The sequence below is a fragment of the Triturus cristatus genome, chromosome 2_1, assembly GCF_964204655.1.
Source record: "Triturus cristatus chromosome 2_1, aTriCri1.1, whole genome shotgun sequence".
Lineage (NCBI taxonomy): Eukaryota > Metazoa > Chordata > Amphibia > Caudata > Salamandridae > Triturus > Triturus cristatus.
This window is the reverse complement of record NC_140581.1, coordinates 1058145870-1058172318: the sequence shown is the minus strand read 5'-3', so window position 1 is coordinate 1058172318 and position 26449 is coordinate 1058145870. Positions and strand designations below refer to the sequence as shown.

General features: G+C 46.1%; 1 protein-coding gene across 1 annotated transcript in view; it reads left to right on the top strand.

Moving 5' to 3' along the window:
• The first annotated feature begins 470 nt into the window (after positions 1 to 470).
• LOC146866344 (endogenous retrovirus group V member 1 Env polyprotein-like) overlaps positions 471 to 26449 on the top strand; it is a 30285-nt gene continuing 4306 nt past the window's right edge. Inside the window, exon 1 of the mRNA XM_085640500.1 lies at positions 471 to 1830. Within this exon, the coding sequence (XP_085496626.1) occupies positions 471 to 1830 (1360 nt within the window). The remainder of the gene's footprint in view (positions 1831 to 26449) is intronic.

Genomic DNA, 26449 nt, shown 5'->3' with positions numbered 1-26449 from the left:
TAGAAGCTACGCGCATTTTTAAGATCTTCAAGAGGCCTTCCAGTTATTTTTTTTCAGTCGCTGCAGCCTTCCCTGACAAAACCGCCCCTGGAGAACACATCATCCGACCCGGCGACTGGGTGATGATAAGAAACTTCGACAGGACCAGTCCTCTTCAGCCCAGGTGGAAGACTCCGAAGCTCGAGCTCCTAACCACGCGGATGACGGTGACGGTCGAAGGCAGGAAGGGCTGGCTACACGCGAGCCACTGCCGGAAATATTTTGGACAAAGAGACACTGTTGCCGGCGACGCTGCCAACCCTAGTGACATTGTAACAGAACAATCTTTTGTGCCTTTGGAACTGACCCCACAACAAGAATATAAATCAAAGTTGAGATCTGCCATCCGGACTCTGGCTAATTAAGTCCACTGGGCGCAGGTCCAGTGGTGAAGCGGTTGGAGCACGGGGATGGATTTAAACACCTTGACTATGTGGGAAAAAGATATAATGAAACGCAGAAACAAGAACTTTAAGAAATTGCGTAGTGGTTCTATCATATGTTTAATAATATTGTTTTTCTCCATAACCATTATGACGTGTCTTGGTTGGATCCTCCACACTGTTTTTCCTCCAACACCACACACCTCTCATGCACCCAACAGCACTCAGGAACACACATATCATGACCTACCCCCTCATGAACAAGCCCATAGACTAGCCTTGCAAAACAATACCTTTATACAGATGTTACACTACACTCATCAGGCCAGCAATAGTACAAATTGCTGGATATGTGGCCGCCTCCCACCTCATCAGAAAAAGGGAGGGATGCCTCTTTTCCCCTTTCCATTTTCCTATAATGGGACTTGTGAAGCCTGGTTCGCCCTAATAACAGCTGACGATACCGCCCCCACCTCCTGTCCTGACGGAAATAATTCATGCACGAATGGGTGGCCTTGGGGGAACTTAAACAAGGTACTTAATGCTGCCTGTTACCCAAATAAGGATGGAAGTCCTCAGGCGACAGGAACAGTCCTAGAAAGTGAAGAATACAAGCAAGGGAACATGACCATGTCCTACAAGATGTTAAATACCAAACCTAAAAAGAATGCTGGTCCACCTTCCATCTCTGTCTCACCAGTAAAAGGACACCTGTGCATCCAGAAAAATGGCTCTGTTCCATTAGGACACAGTGACTGTCATACCACTATAAGTTTTGAAGACAGAGGAAAGTCCTCATTTCAAGCATCTCGCCATACTTATTTTGTCTGTGGCCAAATGGCCTATGTGCAGCTGCCCTTGAACTGGGGGGGAACTTGTTATATAGCAACCCTGTTACCCCCTGTCTTTGTGGCCCCATCCACTTACCACCGAGACCTCCTAGTGCCCCATGTCAGACATAAAAGAACGATTGATACCTCCTTGGTTGACCAAACAGAAACCTCATGGGAACAGTATACAGATTTTAACAAAGGGTTCTTCTTCTTTGTTGGCCCTGTACAGAACAGCAAGCTTATACGCAGGTTGACAAGGACCTTAGAGGCTATTGTAAACCAGACGGCGTCTGCCCTGGGGAGCTTAACCCAGGAGCAGTCCGCCATACGATTGGTTACTCTCCAAAATCGCCTTGTCCTTGACATCATCCTGGCTGACAGAGGCGGAGCCTGTAAAATTATAGGCTCTAGCTGCTGTATATTTATTCCTGATAATTCTCCATCTGTATACACGGCCATAACAAAATTACACAAGATAGCCGTAAGTTTACATCAGGAACCTGGCACCTGGATGTGGTCTGATTGGTTCTGGAAGATAATATCATCCTGGGGATGGCAACTGCTGTCAGCAGCAGGTATAATATTCCTGATAATAACTGGATGCTGCCTTTGCATCCAATGTGGTCCTGCCCTGTGCGGTCTATGCGCTGCAAACTGCATTCCTAAACCACTTGTCCAGCGGAGAGAAAGGGAAAGAATTATGCTACAAGAATATATAGATGATCTCATGCAAATTGAGATATAATATAGGTACACTCTGGGGCAAGGAGGGAATGTGGAAATAAAATTGACAATTGTGCCCCATCATTTCCCTGTTTCTGCCTGGTAGCCATTTGCCTCAGACAAACACCCATTTTGTGTGTGACATGCTCTCAGCAACTTGTCTGAAAACTGTCCTTCACATCCCCATTGAATCTTGCACAACCCCCTGCTCCTGGTGGTCGAGCCAATTCCAAGAAGCCTGCCTGTGTGCCTTCCCCCAGTTGTGCCAGAGACTCAGCCACATCCTGTCCATTGTTGGTGACTCAGCCTGTCACACCAGCTGCCCTGTGACCACCCCCAACTGAAAGAGGAAGCACGAGGTTAGGCCCTGAAACCACACCAACTAATAGAGGAAGCACAAGGCTGTACACTGTGAACACACATTTCTGTGGTTCTGCCAATTCCCAGAACCAGCAAGATAGTTCCTGTTTTACACAAGGTGGTTCCTGTTCTTGACTCTAAGCCAGAGATAAACCCCCGAATGAGTAAGGGCCTTCAACTGAAAGAGAACACATTTCCACACATCACATGCCCTCACAACACACGCCCCTACCTTGACACATCTGTTGGAAATTACTGCTTGTTACTTCCCTTTTTCTTGTCACTTCTCCTTTCTTCGTTTTCCTATTGTTTGAAAACTGTATAAATATTCTGATGTGTGAATAAAACTGCAGACCACTCCTGTACCCGCTTGGTGCTGGAGCTCTCCCCTTAACTCAATTTACTGGACCCTTTTTTTTACTCGAACACCACGGACTCCTCTCTTTGCTTTGACTGCAATTATGATTATTAAGTATAGAAATTCTGAGATGCGGTAATATTGAATTAATTTACCACAGGTAGACAGGGTTGTCTTTAGCATGATGGCAATCATGTATTTGATTGTTTTTTATAAGGGATAACTGGACATAACTGCAATATTTGAATTGAGATATATGTTTAGAGCTGACAATTGTATACATTAATAGTGAAAAAATATATTTGCCATTTGGGGGACCGTGATGAAATCTTTTTTCTACACTGCGCATAGGCAGTAAAGACCACTGATCTATATGGTGATAGCTTGCTGTCGAGCTTCTTTCCCTAAGGCTGAGGAAAATGTAGATGGTCCAAGAACAGAGGGAGTTCCGTCCACCTGAAAGAAAACCAGCAAGAGACCAGTTTATTGATTTTACAAAACTGGGTCTGTAAGTTCTGCTCAGGACTCAAGTGTGGCTCTGTTGCTGTAGCAGCACAACAGCTAAAGCAGGACTCCCTGGAAGAAGAGTGCAGTGACGAGTTAATGCCCTGTAGAGATGAGTTAAACATGCATCTATTCCATCCAAGTGGTCAGGTGGAACGTAGCGCAACAAATGTAGGTAGAGCCTTTTAAGTGCTGATGCCGCCAAACATGTGCACCAAACCCTGAAAAGGCCCTTTGTTTCAAGTAGTTTAGATTGAATGTTCTTTTTCCTTATAAGAAACAATATTGTTATGAAACTCACAAAAAGTAGGTCTGGAAAAGCACAAGATAAAGAATGACTCTTGTGGATAGTCATTCTTTTTCTTGTGCTTTTCCAGACGTACTTTTTGTAAGTTTCATATATACACAGGGAACAGTACGGTCCTGGTTCAGGGCCTCTCCCACTGGAGCCTTTGTGTGTTTATAATAAACAATGTTGTTAACTTGTACTCTAGCAGGCAGCTTGGAGGGTCTGCAGGTACCATATGCAGGAACCTAGGAAAGGCTTTTGTGCAAGTAGTAGGGAATGAATTTAGTCAAAGAAACTTAACTCTGCTAACTAAAAATGAGATCACCATTCATTTTGATCCATAACCAAACCACAAAGATGCTTCTGCATTAATTCTTTAACCTTATATCTGTCCATCTGTTTAGGGACAGTGTACAGAAGAATGGTAAACAACACCCAACACAGAGCAAAAGGCTGCCCAGATATTGAAGATTTATTGGGAGTCTAAGTTGTATACTATCAGTGTGGTTGCATTAAAAGCAGTAAGAGGAACGTCCAGCTTGAGAGCCCTTTAAGAGAAATGAAGCAAACTATTTATGACCCTTGTATGACTGGCATGTCAGTTACAACATATATTTCAGCGGTGGGTCATGTTTGTGGTTGGGTAAGCATGGGCTTTTGTTTTATTAGTTTTCATTGGTGGACAAATAGCGGAGTAATTGGTTGCATCGGTAAACAGTGAAACCCAAAAGTGGCAAAGCAGTAAACCATGATTTTGGCTCATCAGCAGTGTTCTGCCACTTATAACTCAAGGGCTTCTGTACCTTTGCTGGCAGCTCATGACAGGGTAATTATAGCTGTTGACAGTGATTAGGCAGCCTGGATTGCTGAATCATCACGTACTTTCTGCAACCCATTGTGCGATTGTTGACGATTGCATACTCTTCAACCTACTCCTTCCAAGAGAGTGTGGGTCAGTGCAACCATAATCCTCACAGGAGGCACTGAGCTTTTTGATTCCTTTGTCTAAGGTCCTTAATTAAAGAGGTGGGACAACTGTGTGGAGGGTTGTGCGGCACTGTTGGCATCATGCGTTTAAACTCATACTCAGAGGCCCTATGCCCTGGGCATTCCGTTGAGAGGTTTGGAACAATTCATTTCAGGAGGGAAATTGTGGAGCTTAGCACAGTGGGCAAACCAAGGGGTGCATATGTTAGGAGATTTGTATAGTGTTGGGTGATATTATAATTTGAGGAATTTTCAGACACTTTTAGGATTCCGAGAGGGCATATTTGTTCTAATGAGCTGTGATCGCTAGATTGTGCAACCATTGGGGTATGGATTTATTAGAGCTGCAAGTAAATAGTGCTTGTCAAATATTGTGTACCATGATGGGTCTTATGAAGGCAGTGACATGCCTTTCTCAGCCATTAAGAAGTTATATGATCACGCCTCTAGTTGGTCTAAGAGAAAAGTGAGTGGATTTAGCACATACAGTACCAGAATTGGAATGGTCTAAAATTCTTGGAAATTCATACATTGTATGTAGAAATGTGAGATTCAAAATAATAAATGTTTTCTACATATAGAAACGCATCAAACTCTGGAAAAAATAGCTCTAATTTATCAGACAAACTTGGCATGCCCAAGATGTGGTGAACAGAGTGCAAGAATTTTGCACAAGTTATGATCATGCACATTATTAGTGGAAAACTGGAGGGAAGTAATATTCTGTATAAATGAGGAAACAAAGAGATCAATTGAGTGTACTTCTATGGTCTGTCTGCTGCTGGATTTCCAAGATATGCATAGTGTAAAAATACTACAGGATTTATTGATTTAGCTTTGGTACTTGCAATACATGAAATAACTATGACCTAGAAGGTGCCCAGGACACCCTTGGGTAGCAAAATGGATAGTGGGGTTGGTTCATTGGGCAGGTTATGAGAATGCAGTATTGTATAGTGATGTGAGGAAAGGAAGAGGATCAATTGAAAAAAATTGTGCATGGGGTCATTTATTAGATTCCCTTAAAGATTTAGAAAGGAGTGATAATTCTGGGAATGAAAATGAGCAAAAATGTAATTTGTAACATAAATATGAGTTGTATACATACTGTAATGGGGACTAGACTTAAGGGAGGGTGGTGGTAAGTTGTTTAATATTGTTATGCAGGTTTTATAAATGCTGGCAAAAATATGTTTACAAAACAAAAGTAAAGAGGTGGAACAATGCATCCATCTTTTCCACTTCAAAAGTCAAGATGGTAAGAGAAAATTCATAGTCAGTGAAAAATAGCAATCACATATTTTGCCTGCCTTTCAGAGGACGACACTATGTGATTTCTCTAAACCATGAGGATCATTCCAGGTAGCGAGCTCCTAAGAGGTGTATCACTACTCTTCACTGAAAACAGTTTTCATCAGCAATGGTTTTATTGCATTCCGTGGGAGGTAATTTACAAGAACATACTGCCCCAGTATGCAGTTGGATGGAGATTGGTTGTCTTAGTTACAGGCCTGTGCCAATCACCCAGTGTCTGCCTCCATGAAGAATGGCCGCTCAAGGTCTGAGTGACAAATAATTGAAGCAGAATTGGAGTAACCACACCAAAAAAGGCCACAGCAATCAGGATAGGCTCCCATAGATGCAGAGCGTTCCATCCAAGAATGTTGAAGAGCAAGGTGATAGTGATGGAGGGAATGATGGCCTTGGGTGGATGGAGTTGCACCTTGGTCTATCATCTATGGTGGTATGTTCTCATCTGGATGTTTTGCTGTGGCTTGCGAGTTAGTGACTTGCTCTAATCGTTCTGGGCCTCCTCTGCTTTGTGGCATTAGCGGTGGTAGAGGACAGTTGGTGATGCTTTTACTCCAGCTCAGTGTTGTATGTATGTGATAGTTGTATAGCAGCCCCCTAGAAGAAAGGCAGTGGTATAGTGTTGAAAGCAGGGTTAATTATAAGAGAATGTTTGAATGTGGGATGTGTTTGTTTTGAGAGGGGCGTAGACAATGTACTGCTTTGAGACAAAAGGGCCCTAATTCTGGTGTGAAGCAAGAGTGCAAGGTCTTGAACAGAAGTGGCTTTCTTGGAGGACCAGCTTTACTTTCTTTAGTAGAGAGCGCTAGTACAAAGCACAATAAGAGCAGCTTTATCATTGAGTGAAATAGGGTCAGAATCCACCCAGGTTTATCTTGTCGAGCTAGTTGGGGCTTGTTGCTGAACATAAGGAGTTCAGTTTCAGCTGAATTAAGTTTCAGATAGGACAAACAGGTCAGGAGGTGGTGCAGGCAGTGCTTGAGACATTGGGGCACAAGATTCACAAAGAATTTATGTTGGTTTTGCATTACTTTTTTAACATAGACCCAACACTAAATCCAGGTTGTTACTGACAAAATAACACAAATGATGATCTGTGTTGGTTTGTAACCAAAAGTAACAAGGCAATGCTCCCTTGTGTTACTTTGCATCATGGAAGCTTTCCATGGGTGCACATGGGTCTCCCACACATCCAGTCATGGACTTGATGCAGACCCATATTTGCAAAGACTTGTAAACATGGATTTGCATCAAAATCCTGTGCCCCCCTGAGGCTGGCATAAAGAGGAAAAATATTTGTATCGCTCCTTGTTTTTTCTATCTTGATTATGTGTTGCATTCTGCAGCACACATGCAAAGAAGACATTGCCTTTCAACATAGTTTATGTGCAGGAGGGGACTCCTTCTTGCAAACAAACTATGGCAGCCACAATGCACACACCCCTACCCTATGGCACATGGGTGCCTGAATAGGTGCACGTTTGCAGAAGGTGCGCCAGTCCTGGGACGGATCAGAATGGTGTCACTTCTTAACAGGTATCTTGGATTAACAAGGCAACCCCCTACAAAAAATTACTACATAGGTCAGGGAACAGTGAGAAAAAGACTATCAAAGCTACAGAAGTAATAACCCTCTAAACCTACATTTCTTTAATTTGTGGCTTCTCAATGCTCAAAATGAGGGCCTAAAAAACATTATTCTCCACACACTGATGATAGGTTGTTCTTACAATTTGTATTTCATTTTTTCCTTTTTTTAAAACTTTTAATATTTTATCTTCTAAGAAACTATACAAATATCTTTTTCAATTGTACTCAGTATTTTACTCAAGTATGACTGTCTTCATAATTCAAATAATACAGTACAATTGATGCAATTAATTTCAGCACCTGTGAGTTCACAACTGACTAAGCAATATGTGTTAAATACAACACCCCCCCACACACATACTCGCAGGCCAGCAAGAGTGTGACACCCCAGATATCAGCACAGCAACCTAGGGTTGATTTTATCACCCAGATTCTTCCATCTGTGCATGCAGTGTTGCCTTGGGGTGTAGAGTGTGAGTGTGTTGTGTGCAAGGGATATGATTGCAGAGTGGAGAGAAGTGTGAGTATGTGTGTGGGGGTGTGTTGTAACTAACACGTATTGCTTAGTCAGTTGTGAACTCACAGGTGCTGAAATTAATTGCATTAATTGTACTGTATTATTTGAATTATGAAGACAGTCATACTTGAGTAAGGTACTGTGAGTACAATTGAAAAAGATATTTGTATATTTTCTTAGAAGATAAAATATTAAAAGTTTAAAAAAAGGAAAAAATGAAATAAAAATTGTAAGAACAACCTATTATTATAGTGTGGAGAATAATGTTTTTACGCCCTAATTTTGAGTTTTGAGAAGACGCAAACTAAAGAAATGTAGGTCTAGAGGGTTATTACTTCTGTAGCTTCTTTTCAGGTATGGCACAGTTCTGCTCTCTCCAGTTTACACAAATCAGCACAGCAGTTTTGCTGGCTGCCCTACATTGTGTCAAAGCTTTAAAATCTAGGCCTGGATGTCAAGAACAGAGGGCATTTGCATGTTACGTTTCATCTGCGTATTGATAGATTTTAATATTGTTATCGGTAAGTAGTTCTCAGGGGCTCCATGGAGAGGTTTGGGGTGATTGTATTGGGACCAGATTTAGAACCCCACGTGAAAGTACTGGTATCGATGGAGTGCAGGAGAATTGGGGGAGAACATCACCTATGATTCCAATTGCAGACTTCAAGGTGTGATTTGGAGCGGAGTGGGCAATGATGATGAAGATGGCAAACAGTTATTGTTGAGGGTTACAAAAGCTAAGGCCATAAGTTGCTGTGAAACAACCCATGTACCACCTTGACAATAGTGTCCAAGAAACAACCCCATGAAACTTTGAAGCTTTTGCAGCACTATGGAAGAAGGCATAGGGCCTGGCGTTTACTGACCCACTACACCAGGACATCAGCTGTTGTGAGTGAGCTTAGCAGTGTTTTTGAAGTGAAGCATTTTCATTACCTACAATTGTATTTTAAAACCATTTCCTCGGGGCATAGCTAGGTTTCAATACCAAAAAAGAAAGCACTGTTGCCGTGTTTCCAAGTATTACAGCAAGGGCATGTATATTTACTTCTAGAGACTGACTTTGAAGCAAAACAAAAGAAAACAACCTCAAAATGTGTTTAATTTTCTCTTATCCATGTATCAGATTTACTTAATATTTGGCGGTATCTGTTTCGCTTACTTAGATGGGACGTTCTAGGAAAATCAATGGTGTCCTAATAAAGACTGTACAAATTAACTCCAGCCGAAATGCAGCATTGATGAGTTTTTGAGACTCCACGTGATTGCATCCTTGGACTTTGCAAAAAACAGAACATGACTAAGACATATTTGTACTGTACACAAATGTCGTAAACAGAGGACGCAATACAAACATTTGACACACATTTTTGTAGAGGACAGCTTGATTGTTCCACTTTGTTTTTCCAGGTTTCTATATTTTTACATTTCTGTAATGTATTGGCGGCATGGTTATTATAGTTTTGAAGTAACAATGTAAAAGATACTATTACAACACATTTGGAAATGGTTTAGAGTGCAAACACAGTGTAAGGTTACATTTACATGTTCAGGCACTTAGAGATGTACAGGTGCCTAAAATAGGAAGATTATTTGTCATGTGACAGAACCGGGATGAAAACTCACTTTTCCAGTTTCAAAAGTGAACAATTTAACCAACAGCCCTTTTCTTTCCCAGTTAATTTCCCTTGAATAGCAAAGCACAAATAGTACAGAAAACAGTGGTAAAAAAAAACTGAAGAAACTGGTTGAGCAGAACTTTAGTCCTGCTGGACTAAGCCAAACACGACCAAAGGGCATGCATCAATAAGCGCTATAGTAGGGGTGAGTTGGTGGCAAGGAACAGTTCCCACACAGCCAGTCATTGTATGTCCAAATGTGATATTGCCAAGTCATTGAGGATTGGTGGTCCATCGGGGAGAACAGTAAAACAAACATGTGTTTGAACCCTAAAGGGAGCATCCACTGAACCAGTTTGTACCTTCCAACAATCGGACACATTATGGGCATCAAAACGGTTCCCTGAGGGTGACCACAGAATCCTGAACGAAGCCTCTGCAAGAATACATTATCCAATGCGATACTGTTAAGAGAGCAAGCACTGGCTTCCGCTTCTGCTGCGCAGGTCCTGCAAGCGCGTTTTGAATACACCACATCCTCTCACACGTGCACCCCTGACCACAACTTGGTAAAAGATGCAGGTGGGTGAGGGAAAGTGTATGGGGAAGAAAGAAAGAGAGCCTTGCGAGTCTTTTAGTGGGTCAACCATCTGTCATCTAGTTCACTGTGCTGTGAATCGAAAACACCTGTATGAAAGGTCCATCAGAGCACACAGGAAATAACAAAACGCAATGAATAATCCCAGTACCTACCACTGATGCCTTATCTATCTGACTCTGCAGTGCTCCACCCCATGAGTTCCTGCTGATAAAGCTGGTCTCTGGCTCTCTTTACCCTCTTTTTAGGTCTCGCCTGACCCAGTGCATGAGCTGGTTTGGCGAGACTTTTTGTGAGGGCTCCAAAAAGTGCTACCAGGCCAGCCTAGGGCTACAGTGCATGTGCGCGGGCGCGTGCGCCACTTTTACCGCGATTACTCTCACTTTAGCGAACGCACGGCCGCTTTGATGTTTGATCGCGATCACTTTCACTTTGTGTTGTATATTCTGGTGTGTGTTACCATAGAAAATACTGTTCGTGAAACCCCGAAATTAAATAAAACAAGCATTGGCATAGCCAATAGGTCTCGCTTTTGGGACCTTATAAGTGTTCAGTTATGCAACTGTTGCATGGCTAAACACTTATAAGGACCCAAAGGCGAGACCTATTGGCTATGCCAATGCTTGTTTTATTTAATTTCGGGGTTTCACGAACAGTATTTTCTATGGTAACACACACCAGAATATACAACACAAAGTTATGCTACTGACAGGTCAAACAACGTTCGACATACTATAAGCTCACCTTCTGTTCCACTCACTTAAGTTCTCTTAATGACCTCATATTCGGTAATTAAAGTAGTGCAGAACATAAAGCAGAAAAACAACTGCAACAAAACTCACCCAGCACGTGTATAGTACCTCGCAAATCTAGACACGATATTTTATTGCACGAATCCAATAAATGGAAAATTCCAGTCACTGTTCAACCCAATGACATTGTGAGATTCTGGAGGTATCTGGTGGCCCCAGTGATCTGCTGAAGCAGGCCTAGGAGGTGCTCAGGAGGATCCACAGATGAGTTCTAGAGGCGCGTCCAAACACAAACCAGATGAAGGAAATCCAGAACACGTCCGCATGCTTTGTCAGTTTGGTGAGGCTTTAATAGAAAGTTGTGACTGAAAAAGCAACTTCTCGATGGATTTGCAGATCCTGCTGGAGGGTAAGGATTTGTGGTTTGTTAACTTGTGTCCTTGAGAGTTCTGTACACTGCAGCCATGCCAGCTATCTTTGTAAGTTGCTCTTGGACAGGAATGAGAGCAACAGGGGAATGCTCTAGATGTACAGGACCTTGGATATTTTCATACTTGCTGATTCGGTACAGTGTATGAAGAAGGTTGCAAATGCAGAACTTCTACCACAGGTTATTGATGAAAGTTCTACTGGTGCTTGAAACAGACCAAGTGTTACGCATGAACAGGACTTGAAGGCTTCCAACGTCCATCCCATGGGTCATATCCCTTTCAATTACCAAAATACATTTGCCTACCTCAAACCCTCCTGCAGTCCAAGACTAGCCATACCCCATATTCAGGCTCTTTCCACTAGTACAGGTGATAGTTGGTGTTGTACAAGTTACTTTTGTCGTCGATTTCATGAGGGATAAAGGGAGCATAGGGTGGAGTGGCGTGGCTGTGCTTTGAACAATTTATTAGCCACAGTATTAATCTTTTTTTCCACTTAAATAAATGATATTGAATTTATACAAGGAGAAAATAAGATGTATTTTTTAGACAATCAGACTAGGTGTGCTAACAGAGCAGCAGAGGGTGCCTGCACACCATTTGTATTTAATTTTCGTCTCAGTCAAGTTTCTTTGATCAGCTTGATGCATGTTATGGATTTGTATGGGACGTTCAAGTACATAAAGCACATATTGCACGTTAAGTTGCACTGAAACAAATCACACGTTTATGGCTATCGTAGATTACAATAAAAGGGAGACCACCCCAACCATAACAAGTACATTCAGGCTTAGCTTAGCATCTTGCTAGCAACGTAGCTGTTTCCCCCACTAGTTGTTTAACTCTCGCCACCTGTCTATCCATTTGGGTATAAAGCTTGAGGAGAGCCGGGTTGTCAATCTCTATCTGCACAAGGCCACCCAAAATAAAAATCAGAGCGCTTTGACTGGTGATTAGTAATGGAGGATTGACATGCAGGCAAACTATTCGTTAAGGAAACACAGTCACTAATAAATCCTTCTCAAATATCAAAGAAGACATCTTGGTAAGATGGTTAAAAGCAACAGGGACCCTCGGAGTGGGGTTATTTCCTCAATTAAATCATATGATATAGTACAGGGGCAGAATATTAGTAGTAGCAATAATCCTGCAGGAGTTTGGTGTGGTATTTTCTTGCTTTTGGCGCAATCAGCAAGTTGATCTTGTGACACTGACGACAGCCAAAACAACCACTTCTGTTACCTTCAGCTAAATGGAAAACAGCAACATATTTTCGAGAACAAACTGTATTGCCTCCTAACTTCAATGAGAAGGAATTGCATTGACGTCGTAGGGACAGTGTTTAGTCAGAGGACGCGAGTACTTTCAGGTTGTCAGTGTGCCTTACAAACTCAAATATGAGGCCTCGAAAACTGTAATTATGTAGCTTAGTAATTACTAGTTTTAAAACCGCTCCATGCCACTGTGAAGGCACAGGTGGTTCACGAGCTTGCTAAACTGTAAAGAAGTTTGCTAGCTCGACGGGGGATGCTCTTTTGCCGACTCATTCTTCTAGGAAGAGTTCCATACTTGGGCCTTGTACCTTTTCTTCCCGCCCCACAATATTGATATCATTCGGTCTAGATTGGCCTTTGGGTCGATATTCCAGGAGCTGCACTGTGTCCCTGAGGTCCTGCTCTTGGTGTTTTATGTCAGAGTTGGTTGTTGAGCCCCAGGGCAGTCAGTGAGGTCTCCTCCACATTAGCGACCCCGGCCACTAGCCCTCTCTGGTCCACTCTAAGGAGGCTCACATCTAAAGCTACTGTCTTCATTTTGTTTTCTAGGGCAGAGCACGTGTCTTGAGTAGCTTGAAGGATTTGAACGAATTAGAACACTGGTGGCTCTCCATATTCCCCATGAGATGAGAGGTGCGGTCTTCTGCACAATGGGTGCCATGGTCCAGAGGCACCAGATACATTTCAATGTTCCCATGTCGAAGGGAGTAAAGAAGCAGCATTATGTTCAGGGTCACACCAACCTCTTCAGTGGCTGCTCTTTTACAGTCTGCCAAACATAACACACCACCCTATGCTGCCTGAAGTGTCTAATGTGGCATCCACTCAGCACAGCGCTGCCACATTTCCCTTTAGTGCTCCACCATTCAGATGTGGTCTGCATATCAAAACAACATTTGGGGAGGAAGAAATTACCTTAAGGCCAACCTAGAACTATTTTTCAGTTCCCCTCATTCAGATCTGCGATTGACAGTTAAACTATCATTCCTTGGGATCTGCAAATGCACACATAAGCACTGGCCTGGCATTAAGATCCATTGGGGTTCCCCTTTTTTTGGTTGCCCCAAAGGATTTTAACCATATTGACTGTGGTTATCTATTTCAGACCATGGAGAGGATGAGCATAGGTCATGACTTTCTCATGCATGCCAAAGGCATGTATCGTGCTCCTACTGCATCTGTCACGTGTGGCGGATTCAAGTCCACGTATTGTGTCGGGTATGACGGATTTTCCTCCTCGTATTTTCACATTCATCATGATGCCAGACAGGGGTGTCTCTTATCTCCATTGTTGTTCCTACTGGCCCTGGAGCCTCTGGCATTTTGCAATACAATCTAATGACAACTCTAAGGGCATTAACATGACAGCGGTTGAGGTTAAGTCTTTTTACTACTCGGATGACCTTCTCTTGACATTATCACACCCCTCATCAGGCTTTTTGATATGCCAATTGGACTCTTTCTCCCAGTTTTGTAGATATAAAATACACTGATCAAAATGTGAGACCCTACTCTTACTGCCCACTACCACAAGAGCCTCTCTGGACCACCTACTATTTAAATGACTACAGTCCCATTTGAAATACCTCAGGGTATACATTAACAGGGGCCTAGAAGGCATGGTTTTAGAAAAAGTGCAGCCCATCCTGGACTATATGGAGCATAACTTTAGAACGTGGTCTGCCCTGAATCTATCCCTGTTGGGTAGGGTTCAGATCAAAATGAAAGTCCTTCCTAGATTCAACTATATCTCCAATATGCTGCCCCTCATAATAAGACTCTCACGTCTTTGGAGCATCAAGCACTCAATTTCCTAATAGATAGACCAAGAATAAAGGGAGCTAAGCTCCACTGCTCATTGGAGAAAGGTGGTCTATATCTCCCGTATCCAGAGGATTATAGGTGGGCAAAACAGCTGACCCATTCTGTGTACTGGTTGCTCACTTGAAGGGCCACGTGCACAGGAGTATTATTGGAACGTCACTTTTTGCGGACATCCAGTGATCTCACCCTATATTACACTTTGTGGCCTTCGGGCTTCAGCGATCATTTATACTTCTCAGTATGTGTGGCATAGGGCCCAGTGGCTGGTGCGAGTTCTGAGCGATGTACCTTCTAAAGCCCCATTGTGGCACAATGTGGTCATCGCGGTCGGTGGGAATTAAATTAATTGATCCCTCTGGATTAACTAGAGTTCTCCACATTGAGGACTTGTCTAATGGTTCCATCAAGTCGTTTCCCGACTTCAGGAGGGAATTTGCAATTCCATACTCACACCTATGGAGATACAATCAAATATCTCACGCCCCCTTCACATGTTTTGGGGACTGCGCTTATCAGCTTCCCTAGGTTGTCCATAACTCAAAACATCCACACTACGAAAAAAAACTTTGGGGCGGGGCAGCGGGGGATATTGCAGATTTGTATGCTGCATTACTGGGTCCTTGCTTCTCTCCCGCGTCCACCGCACTGCGTGCATGATAGGAAAAACGTCACAACACGCAGTTCTTGGTGGATGACTGGGATACCCTCCTGGCAGACTATAACAATGGACTACGGGTGGCATGCCTCTAGTATAGTTTTTCAAGATCCTCCACCGCTGTACTGATCCCCAGCAAGGTTACCTTAGAGTGGATTCTCGATGCTGGAGATAAAGTTCACATCTTATGGTAGTGGCTCCCAAACTGTGCGCCGTGGCTCCCTGGGGCGCCTCCAAATCTAGCCTGGTGAGCCTCGCACCAAGCACTTTAATCCATTTAATGTTGATGGGGTTGTTGGCTTCAGTTAAACTATTTAGACTTAAAGGCATGATGTCGATGATTTGTAAGTGACATGCCAAAAGCTGTAAACGTAGTGCTTAATTGATGGCATGTCGGAGAAGATGACCTACATATTTCACTGGATCTCCATGTTCATACACCCCCAAAGTAAGCGGAAAATGCCTGATTTATTTTGTTAGACTCGTTAATAGTTTCTTTTTTTTGCAAATGCTTTTTACACCAATGCACGTTATCAGGAAAGTACAGTTGTCCTGTCTATTAAACACATTACATTAATATAAAGCAAGGAAGAGTACCCGCTCAAACGTTTTTATCCCACTTACAGTGCTTGATAGCACCCCATGCATGTAGGCCCCATTGCCAAAGTGTTTCTGCGCTTGAAGAATATTTGCGTGCACTTCTGTTAGACCTGGTACCATTGGCGCGAGTCTCCCTTCCATTTTTCACTGATCACCTCCTCTGTTTCTGATATGTTTTGCTTGTTTAGAAGCTTTGGGCACTGTGCCACTGCTATTCAGTGCAAGTGCGCTTTATGGTAAAGTTATGTATAGATTAGTGTCTCCCTAATTGGATTATTTGATTTACCTGTCAGACCTTAGTAGAGTGCACCATGTGTGCCCATGGCCTGTAAATCAAATGCTGCTGGTGGGCTTGCAGCACTGGTTGTGCCACCCACAGAAACAGCTTGAAAAGTGTGTCTCAGGGCTGCCATTGCAGAGCCTGTGTGCAGTCTGTGACTGCCATGTCGACTTGGCAAGTGCACCCACGTGCCAGTCCCTAAACCTTCCCTTTACTACATGTTAGCCACCCATAAGGTAGGCCCAAGGGAAGGGCGCATTGTAAGTATAAGGGAGGACATGCCCGGATGTGTGTGGCATGTCCTGATAGTGAATTACAGCCATTTTCATTTTTCACTATTGCAAGGCTACCTGTCCCCATAGGCCAGAATGGGCAGTTTGATTATAACATCTTATAATCCTAACTGATCCAGGGAACATGGTAGAAATTCGAGTTTAATATGACTGAACTCAGAATGATAAAATACATCTTTTAGTGAAGTTGGTTTTAACATTCTGTGTTTGAAAATACCACTTTTAGAAAGTAGGTATTTTCTTACCTAACCATCCAGCCTGCCTCTGCTAGCTTGTGTATTGTATGTCTGGTTTGTGAGTGACAGGGACTGGGGGGGCGCCAGGAGACAGGGTGAGTGAGCACAGGGCTGAATAGACCTATCTGCATGTAGAGTGGTGGGAGGAGTAGCACCTGGGTCTGAATAGGGCTGTGCCTGCCTTCCACAATGCTGGCTCCACCTCCTGTGGTGCGTCTGTTGTCCCTGTCCCTCTCTAACAAAGCAAGAAGGTGTGCACTGGCAGAATGCACGGACTCGGTAAGGGAATACTGGGGCCCAGACCCCAAGACTTTAGATCACTTCTGGGAAAACAAGACAAACCTTTGCCAAGGAGAAGAACCAAGGAAGCTGCAGGAGTTTGAACTGCCCCTCTGCCAGTGTGCTGTTTGCTGGGTTGGCCTAGAGTGGTTTCTTTATTGCCAAGGAAAGGAGAAGGAACTTTTAAGGAACTTCCATCATCTTGCAGAATATTTCTCCAAGGGCTTGAACTTGAGCTTGCCTCCTGTCTGAAGTCTCAGGGATACAAAAGACTTCACCCGTTTTCCTGCATCTGGAACTTGCTGTTCTAGCTGCTACAGAAGGAAGTTGCAACATCGGCGAGCGATGCCGTAATCTTCCTTGAAGCGCAGATATACCCCTGACGGGGTGATTCGGGCGCTATACAAATGAATAAATATCAAATATCGGGGCTGTGAGCGCTGCTCCGACTTGCAACATAGACCCGACGCTGGCCGCCGTGCCACATCGACACCAGCGAGCGACATCGTAACCTGCCATAAGTGCTGCTCCGACTTGCGACATAGGTCCGATGCCTGATGCTGTGTCGCATCAGCTCCGAAGCAGACATCATCGTGGCGCTAATACTCGACCTGGGTTGTCAAGAATCCATCGACATCGTAAGGAATCGTGGTTTTGGCGCCATCGTGACGTCACCTCCTCTCTGGTAAGGAACAGACGCCTCCCCTGCCTGTGCAAGCATTCAGGACACCAACGCACCACCTCCCCCGAAGCAAGGAACCGACGCCGCACAGCGCAACAACGCCACATCTCTCTGATGCCGTGAGCGGTCTTTGTTTTCGCTTTTCCAAGGTAATGTTCTTTGTCGGTCTGTTTTGACTCCAGACCCGACGCCGTGCACCTCGCGGTCTGCACCGTACTCTGGGATTTCTTTGACCTTGACGTCGTGATAACTCCAGTTCGGGTTTTCTGTTGCGAAAGACTGCTTTTAAGTGAATAACCTATTTTTCAATTACCTCTACCATCTTGAAGTATTATTTTCGATTATAGTATTGTGGATTTTTGTCATTTGTGGTCTTGTGTTAAGTCTATATAAAGAATACTTAATTTTATAAAACCTGCATAGTGTTTTCACTGTATTACTGTATGTGTTCACAAATGCTTTACACATTGCCTCTGAGATAAGCCTGTCTGCTCGTGCCAAGCTACCAGAGTGTAATCCCCTTTCCCTGACTTCGAAGCAAGGGTCCCTATTTGGTCAAAGGTGTATACCACTGACAACTAGAGACCCCCAGTTCTAACATTGGTGGTCAGCGGTGAGGATTCTGGACTTGCATTTGTGACTCATATACAGTAATTGGTGTACACTACTAGTGAGTGCAGACCAAACACGACTACATACTTTTTAGTCGAAAAGTTTTCCTTGGACTGTTTTTTGAGAACTGTCAATTCTTACTTCCATGAACCGACCAGCATCTGTTGCATCTATGGACCTCGATTTTGAGGAAGAGAGGTTGGAAACCTACAATGTGAAACAGCTGAAGCACTTCTGCAGAAAATTGAAAGTTGCTACCCAAGGTATTTCAAAGAAGGATGAATACCAAAAGGCACTGAGGGCCTGAGTAGAAGCGAGAAATACCCCAGACTTGGTGGTGGAGCCAGTCAGGGATGCAGAGAGGCAGCTGGATAGTCCATTGGTTCCAGCCAGGAAAGGGGTGCCGTTCCCGCCTGACAGTAGCGTCAATTCTAAAGGCCCGTCCCCAGGAGAGCTGGAAGACAGGGAGAGAGACAGGATGCACAAGCTGGAGATGGCCAGGCTCAAGTTAGAGGGTCAGAGGACCCTAGAGAATAGCAGGTTGTCCTTAGAGAGAGAGAGAGAATGAGATTGGAACATGAGAGAATGTTGAGGGAGTTAGATCTCAAAGCAAAAAGCTTAGAAATCATTCCCTGTGGTGGCAGCGCACCATCTGTGCCTGCTGAAGGCAGAGTCCATATCCCCAAGGATGTCATCAAATAATTTCATAGACCGGAAGATATTGGGCAGTGGTTTGCAGCCTATGAGATCACAATGTTGGCCCACCGGGTCCCTGAGAAGGATTGGGGAGCTGGGTTGTGGGGCCGCTTTGTGAGTGATGGGAGGGATACATTGTTAGACCTAACCAGTGAGTATAGGATGTCTTATGCCCACATGAAGGAAGCCCTGACAAGGTATGGTTTGACCCCAGAACTCTATAGACAGCGGTTCAGGACTTGCAAGAATCTGGATGCAACTACCTGGGTGGAGTATGTGTCTTTCTTTTGCAGAGCTATGGATGGTTGGGTGAAGGGTAGCAAAGTGGATACTCTTGAAGCGCTCTATGATTTATTTGCATGGGAGCACTTGTCTGCTAATTGTTTTCCAGAGCTACACCAGCATCTTATTGATAGCAAATTAACTAACCCTAGGAAGCTTGCTGAGGAGGCAGACCGCTGGATCAGCACCCAGGTCCACAAGGGTCATGTGGGAGAGTTCGCCGAAGGTGGGCAGGGTCCCCAGCAGAGGAGTGGGGGGGGACAAGGGTAAACAGAGGGAGTTCCAGAAAGGGCCCCAAAGTAATTCCCAAGGGAAGGGTTCCCAGCCTCCCCCTGAGAAAAAGCAAGAAGCCCCGACAGGTAAACCTGTGCACAGGGGCCCCTCTAAGTGCTATAAGTGTGGTCAGGTGGGCCACCGTTGGTATGATGCAGTGTCCCATGAGGGATTCCAAAGCGCCACTACGCGCACCACCCCGTCAGATGACGAGTGCACATCCTGGCAGCCAGTAGGGGTGTTCAAGAGATCCTGGAGCCTAAAAGTATGGCCCAGGCACCTGCCTTAAAGAGATGAGGCAGGGGATGCGGAAAACCAGGCCCCATTGTTCCCACGGTCCAGGAGGAGGCAGACCTTGAGGGGGATGCCCTGGAATCTACAGGGGAGCAAGTTGCTGAACTGGGGGACCTCCCTGAGCTGACCCATTGGCAGCAAGGAGGCAGCCCCTCCAGGGAGGATTTCTTTGCAGAGAAGATGAAGTGCCCTTCTCTTGAGGGTTTGCGGCAACAGGCCACAAACCATGTAGCAGGTGATCAGTCTGGATCACATTGGGTCTACTGGGAGAACGACCTCCCGTGTGCTGGTGGTACCCCAGCGCTTAAGAGCCTTCCTACTGGGTTTGGCACATGATGTGCCTTTAGCTGGACATCTGGGGCAGGACAAGACCTTTGAAAGGCTTGTCACCCACTTTTATTGGCCCCAGATGCGGAAGAGTTCAGACACTCATTGTAGGACTTGTCAAACTTGCCAGGCAAGTGGGAAAAGTGGAAGGAAGCAAAAGGCTCCCCTCTAACCTTTCCCTGTAGTCAGTACCCCCTTGCAACGGGTGGGCATTGACATTGTGGGGCCACAAGACCCCAAGACAGCCATGAGCAACAGGTTTATCCTGGTCCTAGTTGATCATGCTACCCGGTACCCGGAAGCCATCCCGCTCAGGACAGTGACGGCCCCCGTGGTGGGACGTGCACTGATGGGGATTTTCTCCCGTGTGGGGTCCCCCTGAGGTGTTGTCAGACCGTGGTACAAACTTCACATCTAATTATATGAAGTCCCTGTGGCAAGAGTGCGGTGTTACAAATTCACCACTCCTTACCACCCCGAGGTAAAAGGCTAGTTGAGAGATTCAACCGGATCCTTAACCCCTTTACCGCGGTGCAAATTCCGCCGCTGTGCAGGCGAAATAATGAGTGGGCGTGGTTCGGATGCCCCCCGGCTGTCCTCTGCACACGCCCACTGTGACGTCAGACGGCCAGGGGCCGTCCAACGCATGGAACAGGTTAAAGGCATGATTATAGGACTATGAGGCGTAAGTGGGACGTCCTCTTGCCATGCTTTCTTTTTGCTTACCGTGAGGTGCCACAGAAGTCCTTAGGGTTCTGCCCCTTTGAACTGTTGTATAGTCACCCAGTAAGAGGACCTTTGAGTCTGGTCAAGGAAGGCTGGGAGCAATCTCCCAGGAAACCTCCCCTGGCCTTCAGGAACAGCATGTAACTGTATACATCCTGGGGAGGTATTCAGACAGCGATTCAGACAGCTCGCTCCGGTGAATCTGGAAGCCAGCCAGGAAGAGATAAAGCGGTGGTACGATCAGAATGCTTCAGCCTGGTCAGAAAGTTTGGGTCATGGCCCCTGTATAGACCTGTGCGCTCAAGGACAGGTGGACCGGACCATTTGAGGTGGTGGAGCGCAAGAGTGATATCACCTACCTGGTGAACTTGCGGTCTCCTAGGAACCCTTTGCGGGTCCTGCATGTTAACCGCCTGAAGCCCCACTTAGAAAGGTCCAAAGTAGGCATGCTCCTAGGACAGATGTTGGAATGGAGGAGGAGACCAAGCCTCTTCCTGACCTCCTGTCTACAACAGAGCAAGATGGGTCAGCCTCTCTGCCACACTGACCCCTGAACAGCAGCAAGATTGTTGCCAACTGTTGGGACAATTCTCTGATTTGTTCTCCCTGGTTCCTGGTGTCACTCAGTGGTGCGTCCATGATGTGGACACTTGGGACAGTCCTCCTGTGAAGCACAAGGCTTACAGAGTGACTGACAGGGTCAGAGCTTACATCAAGAAGGAGGTCTCCAAGATGTTTGCCTTAGGGGTGATTGAGTCCTCTAACAGCCCTTGGGCCAGCCCAATGGTCTTGGTCCCAAAGGCTGCCGCGCCTGGTGCCACACCCGAACTCTGGTTCTGGGTGGACTACCGAGGACTCAATTCAGTCACCAGGACTAACGCGCACCCAATCCCCAGAGCTGATGAGCTCATTGATCGGTTAGGGGCAGCACGGTACCTCAGCATGTTTGATTTGATGTCTGGGTACTGGCAGATCGCCTTGACTGATAGGGCAAAGGAGAGGTCAGCATTCTCCACACCAGATGGGCACTACCAATTCCGGGTTATGCCCTTTGGAATGAAGAATGCCCCCGCCACCTTTCAGAGGTTGGTCAACCAGGTGTTGGCTGGACTGGAGGATTTCAGTGCCGCCTACCTCGATGAAATAGCAGTTTTCAGCGCCAGTTGGGAAGAACATCTGCGCCACCTCTGGGAAGTGTTGATGGCACTGCGGACGGCAGGCCTCACGATCAAGGCAAATAAGTGCCAGATCGGGCAGGGTTGCGTGGTATACTTGGGGCACCAGGTGGGGAGCGGCCAGGTGGTGCCCCTACAACCCAAGATTGATACCATGCTGGCATGGGAACCGCCCAAGACCCAGGTGAAAGCCTTTTTAGGACTCCCAGGGTACTACAGTAGGTTTGTCAAGGGGTATGGCAACATTGTTGCACCCTTGACTGAGCTGACTTCCAGGAACCAGCCCAAGAAAGTACACTGGACTGCCACCTGTCAGAAGTCTTTTGACGCCCTGAAGACTGCCATGTGCACCGCATCCGTGCTTCAGGCGCCCAACTTCACAAAGGAATTCAATGTCCAAACAGACGCTTCAGAGCATGGTATGGGGGCTGTTCTTTCACAGATTAATGAGGAGGGCCTAGACCAACTTGTAGCCTTCATCAGTAGGAGGTTACTTCCACTGGAACAGAGGTGGAGTGCAATTGAGCGTCAGTCATTTGCTGTGGTCTGGGCACTGAAGAAGTTGAGACCATACCTGTTTGGAAATCACTTCCAGGTTCAGACAGACCACAGGCCCCTTAGATGGTTGATGCAGATGAGGGGTGAGAATCCAAAGTTGCTGAGGTGGTCCATTTCCCTACAGGGGATGGACTTCACGGTGGAACACCGCCCTGGTACACAACATGCCAATGCTGATGGTCTGTCCAGATTTTTCCACCTTAGTGAAGAGAACTCCCAAGGGGAAGGGTAGTTCTCCATGCATTTCAGCTGGAGGGACACGTGTTAGACCTGGTACCATTGGCGTGAGTCTCCCTTCCATTTTTCACTGATTGCCTACTCTGTTTTTGATATGTTTTGCTGGTTTAGATGCTTTGGGCACTGTGCCACTGCTATTCAGTGCCACAGTGCAAGTGCTCCCTATGGTAAAGTTATGTATTGATTAGTGTCTCCCTGATTGGATTATTTGACTTACCTGACGGACCTTAGTAGAGTGCACCATGTGTGCCCAGGGCCTGTAAATGAAATGCTGCTGGTGGGATTGTAGCACTGGTTGTGCCACCCACAGAAGCAGCTTGTAAAGTGTGTCTCAGGCCTGCCATTGCAGAGCCTGTGTGCAGTCTGTGACTGCCATGTCGACTTGGCAAGTGCACCCACTTGCCAGTTGTTAGAAATGGGGGTCTCTAGTTGGCAATGGCTGGCCACTGTCCAAGTAGGGACACTTCTTCCTATGTCAGAGTAAGCAGCCTACACCCTTTGATAACCCCTGCTCAACCCTGTGGTAACGTAGCATGTGCAGTTAGGCCTATCTCAGAGGCAGTGTGTGAAGCATTTATGACCATACACAGTAATACAATGAGGAACACTACAAATGGACACCACTCAAGTAGTTATAAAAAATAGGTATAGTTATATAGACTTAATCACAAGACTAATAACAGTAAAAATCCACAATACTAGAAAAATATGGTTACTTTAAAAATGCTGAAAAAATAGTTCAAGGTGCACAAGATGATGTTCAGTTCAATGCAGTGGTCTCTGCGACCCTTTTACTCACAAGGTATCTGGATTCTGTAGCAAAGCAACAAAAATGTCGCTAAGGAGTTGTAGCGATAAATTTCCTCACGCTAACCAGCGATGCGTTGAATCCTTACCGCAAGGGAGGATGATGCGCTGGGTTGCGGGCGCGACAAACTTCTTCACGCTAAGCCGGTGATGCGATAAAATCCTTGCCACTGAGGATGATGCACCGAGCCTGGTGCGTGTGCGATCTTGCTGCGATAGAAGAAAATAGCGCTCCGCGAGGGAGTGCCGATCCTGATATGATGCGGGGAAAATGGCGAACGCTCAGGGTCCGCGCTGCGATGAGCTTGGTGCGATGATTCGGGGTTAGCGAGCGCTTTGGGGCACGCTAACAAACAATGCGACAATCCTTGGGTTAAGCGAGCGTTTTCAGGCCCGCCGTCAGGCGATTCAATACTTGGGTTAGCGTGCGTTTTCAGACCCGCTAACCGGCTCTGCGACGATCCTCGGGATAGCGGGCGTTTTCAGGCCCGCTGACAGATGAAGCGATGATCTCCGGTAGCGAGCGCTCGGCGGCAGCAGAGCGACGATTTTTCTTACGCTCACCAGCTGCAGCGGCTCGCTAACGGGGGTTAGCGACGATTTTCATCAGTCTTTTCTCAGCAGTAGAACTAGAGGCCCTGGAACTCACAGGAGCCTCACCTGCAGATAGAAATCCTCGCTGGGAGGACACAGGAGGCTGGTGGTGGAGTCTGGTGTGCCTGAGACTCCTGCAGGAGGCTAGCTCTCTTCTAGCCCTTGGGTGATTGCTGTTGCCACAAAAGCAAAGTTCCTTGCAAGTCCTTTTCCTCTGCAGGCCAGTCCAAGAAACAGCACACAAGCACAAGGACAGTCCTTTTCCTGCAGATTCCTGTAGTCACATGGACAGAGGTTCTTTTGTTGTCCAGAAGCAATACAAATTGTAGGGGTTTGGGCACAAATATTTATACTCCCAAAGTCTTTGTTCTTCGGAGTCACAAGTCTCTGAACCTAGCCAGAACCAGTTCTGCCCAGCCCTGGAGCACTTTGTTGACCAGGCTGCATCCTTCCTTTCAGAAAGAGGGGGTCTGCCTCAGACGCACAGTGGGAGGTGGAGCCAGCATTCACCTTGCCAGGCACAGCCCTATTCAAGTGCAGGAGCTACCCCTCCCCTCACTCCCAGGCAGAGCTCTCTATTCAACCCAGGCCTGCCCTGCCCCTCCAAAACCAGACAGCCAATACACATAATAGCAGAGCATACTGGAAGGCTTAGGCAAGAAAGTACCTATACTCTCTAAGTGGTAGTTTCAAACACAGAATATAAAAATAACCTTCACTAAAAGATGTATTTTAATATTCTGAGCTCAGGCATACTAAATTCGTTTTTCTACCATGTTCTGTGGGTCAGTTAGGACTATAGGATAGTCCAGACCTCCCATTCTGGCCTATGGAGAACAGGTAGCCTTACAGTAGTGAAAAACGAAATTGGGTGTAATTCACTACTAGGACATGCTACACACATCAGAGCATGTCCTACCTTACACATACAATGCACCCTATCATAAGGGTGGCTTACAGGATGCCAAGGGAAGGTTCAGGGGCTGGGAAGTGGGTGCACTTCACAGCCAAGATGGCAGTTCTGGACTGCACGCAGACACTGCAGTGGCAGGTCTGAGACACACTTTACAAGCTGCTTCTGTGGGTGGCACAAACCAGTGCTGCAGGCCCACCAGCAGCATTCGGTTTACCAGCCCTGGGCACACTCAGGCCACGTTACTAGGGACTAACAGGTAAACCATATAAGCCAATCATGGATGTACCAATTCACATGTCATCTTTACAAAGGGAGCATTCGCGCTGTGGCACTGAATGGCAGTGGCACAGCGCCCAGAGCATCTATAACCAGCAAAAACAGAGGACACACAGCGAAAAATGGAAGGGAGACTCACGCCAATGGTGCCAGGTCTAACATGCGTCCCCTCCAGCTGAAATGTGGGGAGAACTACCCATCCCCTTGGAAGTTCTCATCACTAAGGCGGAAAAATCTGGACAGACCATCAGCATTGGCGTGTTCTGTACCAGGGCTAATGTTCCACCGTGAAGTCCATACCCTGTAGGGAAATGGACCACCTTAACAACTTGGGATTCTCACCCCTCATCTGCATCAACCATCTGAGGGGCCTGTGGTCTGTCTGAACCCGTAAGTGAGTCCCAAACAGGTAGGGTCTCAGCTTCTTCAGTGCCCAGACCACAGCAAATGCCTCACGCTCAATTGCACTCCACCTCTGTTCCCGTGGAAGTAACCTCCTACTGATGAAGGCTACAGGTTGGTGTAGTCCCTCCTCATTCATCTGTGACAGAACAGCCCCCACCCCATGCCCTGAAGCGTCTGTCTGGACAATAAATTCCTTAGCAAAGTTGGGCGCCTGGAGTACGGGTGCTGTACACATGGCAGTCTTGAGGGCATCAAAAGCTTTCTGACAGGGGTCAGTCCAGTTCACAATCTTTGGCCGCTTATTGGAAGTCAGCTCAGTCAAGGGGGCAACTATGTTGCCATACCCCTTGACAAACCTCCTGTAATAACCTGTGAGTCCTAAGAAGGCCCTCACCTGGGTCTGGGTCCTTGGGGGCTCCCAAGCCAGGATGGTTTCAATCTTGGGATGTAGGGGTGCCACCTGGCCACTCCCTACCTGGTGTCCTAAGAACACCACAGAACCGTGCCCAATCTGGCACTTACTGGCCTTGATTGTGAGGCCTGCTCTGCGCAGCGCCATCAACACTCGCCAGAAGTGGTGCAAGTGGTCCTCCCATGAGGAACTAAACACTGCAATGCCATCCAGGTAGGCGGCACTGAAATACTACAGCCCAGCCAACACCTGGTTGACCAACCTCTGAAAGGTGGCAGGGGCATTCTTCATCCCAAAGGGCATCACACGGAACTGGTAGTGCCCATCTGGGGTGGAAAATGCTGACCTCTCCTTTGCCCCATCAGTTAAGGCGATCTGCCAGTACCCAGACGTTAGATCAAACGTGCTGAGGTACCGGGCAGCCCCTAACCGATCTATGAGC